Consider the following 7,528-nt stretch of genomic DNA (forward strand, 5'->3'; position numbering starts at 1 on the left):
AAAAATTCACTGGAGCCCCTCCACACCTTATCCAGTTTCTCTCTCTGCCACACGTCATAATATTATTGGCTGGAGCCCCCACTTGAGCCCCATTAGAGCCCCCACACCCGTTAGCCTTATAAATGATAATATGAATACAGTTTGATGTATGTATGTATAGACTCACATCTATCTATCTCATTTATCTCTGTCTCGATTTTCTCCAAAAGCTTGGCCTTGCTACCTCTGCTTTTTCTTCTTCTGTCTTTATAGAATCTTGAGCCCTTTGAATTTATTTTCAATTTCCCCTCTCTCATTCTCATTCTTCTTCCTTCTTTCTGTCTGTTTCTATGTATCTATCTATGAACAAAGTGTGTGTGTGTGTGCATTTTAGCCAAAGAATCCTCATCAACCCTTAAAAAGTTAACTTCCTGAAGCTTTTCGGTCTCTTGTGCTTTCAAGTTTTTGTTTTTAAGAAAAAATCCCACAAGATTTATCTCATTTCCTGCTTTTCTAATTCTCTCTCCTAACTTTGCCATTTTTGTTTACACAACTTCAACAAAATCTTGTTTTTTTTATTCATCATGGGTTTCTTCAAGATCTGATTTTTATTTACTTTTATTATTCATGGTATGGATCTTGTGTCCAGATCTTGTGTTTTGATGCAGCTTTCTTGATTTTTACCACAAATTGCATGTGGGACGGTGTTATATCTCCAATCTTTCTTGAATTCTGGTCTGATTTAACTGGTTTTTTCTAGGGTTCTTGAAATCTTGATAAAAATCCAACCTTTCAACATTTTGATCTCACAATGTTGAAGCAGCTTCTCAACAAGATTCCCAAAAGATCAATAAAGTCTGAGTCTTATGAAGAACCCTCAACTGATGTCAACAATAATAATAATGGTGGGATTCAAAGGACCACAAGCTTAAACATAAACACCACTGCTTCATCATCACCTAAACCAAATGCACCCAAAAGAACATCATCTGCAGTCTTCCCATCAAGTGTCATAGCTGGAATTGAACCACTTTTACCCTTCAAAGATGCCCCAGCTTCAGAAAAAATGTCACTTTTTATCAGTAAGTTAAGTCTTTGCTGTATGGTGTTTGATTTCACTGACCCTAGTAAAAACACAGCTGAAAAAGACCTCAAAAGGTTAACATTAATAGAGCTTCTTGAGTTCATTGCATCCAACCCTCCAAGATTCTCCGAACCCGCAATCTTGTCGTTATGTAAAATGTGTTCTGTTAATCTGTTTAGAGTATTCCCCCCTAATTACCGATCTGCGCGCGGTAGCAATGGGGAAAACGAAGACGACGAGCCCTCGTTTGATCCCGCGTGGCCCCATTTACAACTCGTGTACGATATATTACTCAAATTTGTAACGTCGTCTTCGGTTGAAGCCAAAGTTGCGAAAAAGTACATAAACCATTCGTTCATATTAAGAGTGCTTGATCTATTTGAATCCGAAGATCCTCGCGAACGTGAATGCTTAAAGGCGATAATGCATAGAATATATGGGAAGTTCATGGTGCATAGACCCTTTATTAGAAAGAGCATAAGTAACATATTTTATAGGTTTGTGTTTGAAACCGAACGACATAACGGGATTGCAGAGTTGCTTGAGATATTCGGGAGTGTGATTACTGGATTTGCATTGCCTTTGAAAGAAGAACACAAGATCTTTCTTTGGAGGGCTTTGATTCCGCTACATAAACCGAAATCTTTAGGCGTTTATTTTCAGCAGCTGTCTTATTGTGTTACGCAGTTTATTGAAAAGGACCCGAAGCTAGCTAGTACTGTGATTAGAGGGTTGTTGAAGTACTGGCCGATTACTAATAGTCAGAAGGAAGTTATGTTCTTGGGTGAAGTTGAAGAGATTCTTGAAACGATTAAAATGAGTGAGTTTCAAAGAGTTATGGTTCCTTTGTTTTGGCGAATTGGATGCTGCATCAACAGTTCACATTTTCAGGTATAAACAAAAACAGTTTGTAGTTTTGATTATTGATATTCTTTGTCTGTTGTGTGACTAGAGACTCTGGTATCAAAGAAACGAGTCAAATGTGTAAATTTAAAAGATTTTGGTACCAAAGAAACGGGTCAAATTTAGTTCAATGTGTATTCAAATGCAGAGACCTTCTAAATTGCTTTATATAAAACAGATTTGTTTATACGTAACAATACGTTTTGCAGTCATATTTGAAAGGGGTAAATTTCAATAAAAAATATATTTATAATGGAATTAGAAGGTGCTTTAGGCCTGTCTGGCCTGGTTCGTTTTGACCTGCTAAATCTTGTCTGACAGACCTCAACCTTTGAACGGATACCTAACAACCCGTTTTGCAATGACTGCAAAGTGCAAACCGAATGAACCTTGGTTCACAATGGTTGCAGGTTGACTTTTCAAATAGAGATTGCTGCATTTAGCAACAGTTGACTTTTCAAAGACTTTTTGCAAACAAAGTAAAGTATATGGTTCTGTCAAAACGAACTTTGAGAAGTCAATCTGTTAACTGAAACCGATCAACTTCCTAAAACATATAGCAAACTAGTTAAGTTAGAGTAAAAAACTGACCCGGCACACCCCTATAACAAATAGTCAAATATGTGAAAAATACTACACTAAATCATACAAGTTAACATCTTTTGCATAAACAAAGTTTATTCTTGCATACTCTTCTGTGATTTCTTGATAAAGATGGAAACTTTAGAAATCTTTACTATTTCAGGTGGCGGAAAGGGCACTGCTTTTATGGAACAACGACCAAATCTTCAATCTAATCGGTCACAACCGACAAGTGATCTTACCCGTAATCTTTCCAGCACTTGAAACCAATGTGCAGAACCACTGGAACCAGTCGGTTCTTAACTTAACACTCAACGTGAGAAACGTGTTCACAGAGATGGATAACATGTTGTTTCTGGCATGTCATGCTCATTTCTTGGAAGAACAAGAGAAACAGAGTTCTGCAGCCGAGAAGAGGAAGGAGGCGTGGGCCCACCTCGAGAACGCTGCGAGTCTTCGACCGATAACCATGAATACTACAGCTGTTCTGGTAATGATGCCACAACAAAGTTGACTTATTTTAAGTATGCACCTTTTTTTTGTAAGTGGCAGCTGTTGTAACTTTTTATTATTTTTTTGAGTCAATGTTGTAATATTAGTTCTATGATGGGAAATTTGTACTTATGGATTATGGAAATTAAATTAACACCCTTTTAATTTTTGCCATTTTAACTCTCTTACATACACAAAAAGCACCCCTTCATTTACTGTATGTTGCATTAAAGCTTCTATAGTGCTAGATAGATGAACGTTGGAGAAACTGTAGAGGTATGATTTTTCGGTTTTTGGTTCAGTTTATTATATTATCAAGTTAGAATTGCTCGTCTTTACGTTTAAAGGTCGAATTTTGGTGACTTTAGATTATCATTAGTTGGAGAGGCCGTTTGAGGCCATTGGTGTCAAAGCTTACTTGTTCTTATGGGTGAAAAATTGAATCAAATGGGTGAACATTGATTGGGAATCGTGGTGTAAATTTTTTTTTTCCTCTGTAAGTTTCAATTTTTTTGTCTGTTTGTAGTTCGTATTTGACTTTTTTCTTGAACACGCCAGGGTTCAAACTAATAACCTTTGCACAAGACCTAACTCAAATCCTTCATTACCAATATCCAACCAAAAGTGACACAAAAAAGATTTGAACTTGGGTGTTCACTTGAAAATCCAAACCTTCTACCATTATGCTGAAAGTAGGAGATTATATTCTTCTTGGTTGAGGTTCCCTTTTGTTTTCTTTATAAAACTTGGCCTTTTGACAAAAATAAAATAAAAATTTAACCACAATTGTTGGTTGGTAACTTGGTATGGTGGTGTGATGATATGTCAAGAGCTAGTTCAAAGTTGGATTCTTCACTTGGCCTTAACTAGGAACATTTCACTTGGTTGTGTGCAAAAGAAACTACTTTAAATGATATATTATCAAAATAGCTTTTAAAATAACACATATCAATTTGAACTTTAAAATTGAGACTCGATTAATATGGAAACATGGACCATTCTCAGACAAAACATCAATACTTTCGTGTAATACTTAACCATCGGTGCTGATTCGACTAGTACAGAAGCATGGACCATCTTCAGACAAAACATAACCACTTTTGTGTAAACCTTAGCCATCGGGGCCGATTAGACTACCAACCTGCCACGCCGACACATGTTCGCAAAACTTAGTCACTTATCAACAGTTAAACATTGTTACAAAAGTCAACCACATTTGTGTCTATTAGTCTTAGATAGTATTTGTTATACAGAAATGAAATGTGGAATATAATAGGTCATTCCAAAAGAATGAAAAAAAACTTGTTTGGTTGTCATACATGAATGGAAATGAATGAAACTCCTTCCATTATTAGAATTTTCATTCTATTGTGTGTGGTTTAAATCTATTTCATCAAAGAATGAAAAATCAAAAGAGTCAACAATCTTTATTACTATTATATAATTATAATGATATTATAATTATTTTTCAATTATAGTTATTATATTATTATATAATTATTCATTATTGTTTTGTATATTATAATATAACTATTATTATATTAGAACTATTACTACATTATCAATATTATTTTTTTTAAATTTGATGAGTTAACATTTCATAACGCGCATACATGATTCAACATCATTACAATTATTTTTATTCGGTTTAACGATTTCGTTGCAACAGGAGGGTCCTAAAAATTAGTTATTATGAATAATCATATTATTATTAATACAATTTATTTTTATTTTATTATCATTACTAATAAAAATATTAATAATAATAAAGTGATTAATCATTCAATTCTTGCATGATAACCAAACATTACAACGAAATGGTAATAATCTATTTTATTCCTTTGTTCATTCAATTATCACGTTTATTCCATTCCATCATCGATTTCATTACCTCATACCAAACATATGACACTAGTTATAACTGGTACCTAAAATGGCTAATTTAACGTATGTGACACCAATGTGAATGCGAATGCGAATGCATGTAATCATCTGTAACATTTGGATTGATAACATTTTTTTAAAAAATAGGTGATTATTTGGATAACATATTTAAATAAAATGACTATTCATCATATTTTCACTTTTTAAATGCTTTAATCTCGAACTAGTTACAATATAATGAGACGATTTACATCATGACTAGTTTGAGTGGGTATCAGAAACTCATATCAAGCCATAACTACATAAGTTGTCAAGTGTTGCATGCGGTCTAAAATATAGACAATAGATTGGAGATTCTCGAAAAATAGATATCACCCTTGATCTGCATTCCCAGCCCACACTCTAACGTATATCCATATATATCATATAATTACAATAAAAATCACTGTATTATTTCTCTCTCATGTTTAATTTGTAACACCCCGACTTTAAGCGGAATACGCCCGGGTGTAACATACAGATCACTCAAAAGCTCATAACACTATTAATAGTGACAATTTATTTATTTTATTTTATAATTTCGCAAGTACACAAATAGTTTGATAATGAGACAAAAAGAACATCACATCTAAATGAAGAAAATAATATTCATTGAAATAATCCTAAGGTATAACTAATTTTCTTGTCATGTCCCTTCATCGTATCAACCTGCAGCACGTTTAAAATATTATATTTTGTCAACAACACATGTTGGTGAGTTTTCATAAGTTTTTGCGTATATAAATATATATAAAATGTGTGATTCAACGATCGTCATGCAATAAACATTCAAACATAATGTAAATGAAATCAAATAGTGTCGTCCTCCCGTTCATTTAGCCGAAGCCGTAGAAGTCGGGGAAATGAGAACCACCTTACGTAAACAACCGAAGTCGTAACGTTAGACGGCGCGGGTATGTCCCGTCGGACCCTCCCACTATGTGTATGCATTTGCGTAACTTCCACCATAAAAACACTAAACACGTTGTAAACAAGTTCACGTATAATCATAAACAATATGCAAGAATAATATTAACATGTACGATAAATGCGAATCGTTTTGTAAATAAGCGCATAACTAACAAAATAAAAAAAAAACTTGTGACATGCTACACCCCAAAAATATTAAAAGAGTTAAAAGGGGGTTATGAAAAACTCACGTGTTAACTAAGCGAGTCGAGAGCGAAAAATGCCTTTAAGAAAGTGAACCGACAAAGTTCGGTCGACGAACGACCCTAGATAAATAAATAGCTAGGCTTAAAACGAATTTGCGAAAAGAAAGTAATTTGGCAAGGACGTTCGGTTTATGACAAATCAATTTATAAAGAAAAAAATATATATATTTTGGGTTTATTAAAAAAATGCTTTTGGTTATTTGATTTGTTAAGTTAATTTATTTTAGTCTTATAACAACAAATGCATTTATAATAAATATTAATTAATTTAGATGAGTCCGGTTTGTTCCAACCGAACAATTAATTAAGAAAACTAATTTAACGAGTGATTCGTTTTTTGGTTAGACACGAACCTGGTTATTGAGTCGGGTTTATGAGTAACATAATTTGAAAATATGAAGTAGTATGTTAAAAATGTTTGTTCTTGATTATTAGTTTGTAAAAATAAAAGTTGACTTTTAAACATAAATATCATAAGCCGAACATAATCTAGCCGATTACGAAGGATGATATGTCTCCATTAATATTGTTTGGGTTGTCATCATGAAAACAATCTTTATGCGTAATGACAAGAAATAAACATTACCCGAGGATTATATCACAAAAGAAGAAGAAAATAATACTTCTTAAGAAGTTGTCTTTTGAAGTTTAAACTTGACTGACAAGTTTGGATGATTTTGAGTGTTAATTGGTTGAGCTAAGAAATTTTGGAGAATGAGTGAGCTTTATATATGCTCAAAATTGCTAATAACAAGGTCAAAATGAGTTAATTTTATGGCTAGTTAAGAGGCTAATCATAAGGCTTGAAACATGGATTTGACTAGTTGAATGTCTTTTATGACTAATTAAATGTCTTTGACTCAATTTATGAAAAAAATTGATATAATACTTAAGATGAAATTTGTAACATCATAAATAACAAAATAACATAAAAAAACATGAACATCATGAACATAAATACAGAAATAATTCACCATTTTATTAATAAATAAAGATCGGAAAGGTGTCAAAATTTTAAAATGGGTCATGTTTTTGGGTGTCAAAAATGACGAATTACACATAATTAAATAATAATTTTTTATATATTTATCATTATTTTTCTCTCTTTTCTACTCACAACCACTTTTAGAAAATATTAAAAAATTATATAGCATATATAGTGAAACCCCAAATTTAATTTTCTCATATAACATTTTCTCTCTACTCTATCCATAACCACTCATAATCATACTATATAATTTATAAATCTCCCTCCTATTATTTTAGAGAACAGATTAAGAATGCTGTAAGAATGCTGTAAATAATGTTGGTGGAAGACTTCATATTTATCCACAAACTAGCATTTAGAACCGCCGCATTACGGCGGGTGGCATAATGTTTGAAAAAATAT

The 7,528-nt window shown here is 32.9% G+C and overlaps 1 protein-coding gene across 1 annotated transcript; it reads left to right on the forward strand.

Moving 5' to 3' along the window:
• Nucleotides 1-359: 359 nt before the first annotated feature.
• LOC143621505 (serine/threonine protein phosphatase 2A 57 kDa regulatory subunit B' kappa isoform-like) lies at nucleotides 360-3,282 on the forward strand. Its single transcript, XM_077092912.1, has 2 exons — nucleotides 360-1,954; nucleotides 2,712-3,282. The coding sequence occupies exons 1-2, from the start codon at nucleotides 791-793 to the stop codon at nucleotides 3,060-3,062; spliced, it is 1,515 nt and encodes a 504-aa protein (XP_076949027.1). The 5' UTR covers nucleotides 360-790; the 3' UTR covers nucleotides 3,063-3,282.
• Nucleotides 3,283-7,528: the final 4,246 nt, after the last annotated feature.

This window comes from Bidens hawaiensis, unplaced genomic scaffold (assembly GCF_021521415.1).
Source record: "Bidens hawaiensis isolate Kalapana, Puna unplaced genomic scaffold, B.hawaiensis_p1.1 tig00002866_1, whole genome shotgun sequence".
Taxonomy (NCBI): domain Eukaryota; kingdom Viridiplantae; phylum Streptophyta; class Magnoliopsida; order Asterales; family Asteraceae; genus Bidens; species Bidens hawaiensis.

Coding starts and splice junctions, on each gene's coding strand:
- LOC143621505 (XM_077092912.1), top strand. CDS start 791: ATGTTGAAGCAGCTTCTCAACAAGATTCCCAAAAGATCAATAAAGTCT. Junction 1,955..2,711: donor TCAACAGTTCACATTTTCAG/GTATAAACAAAA, acceptor TTACTATTTCAG/GTGGCGGAAAGGGCACTGCT.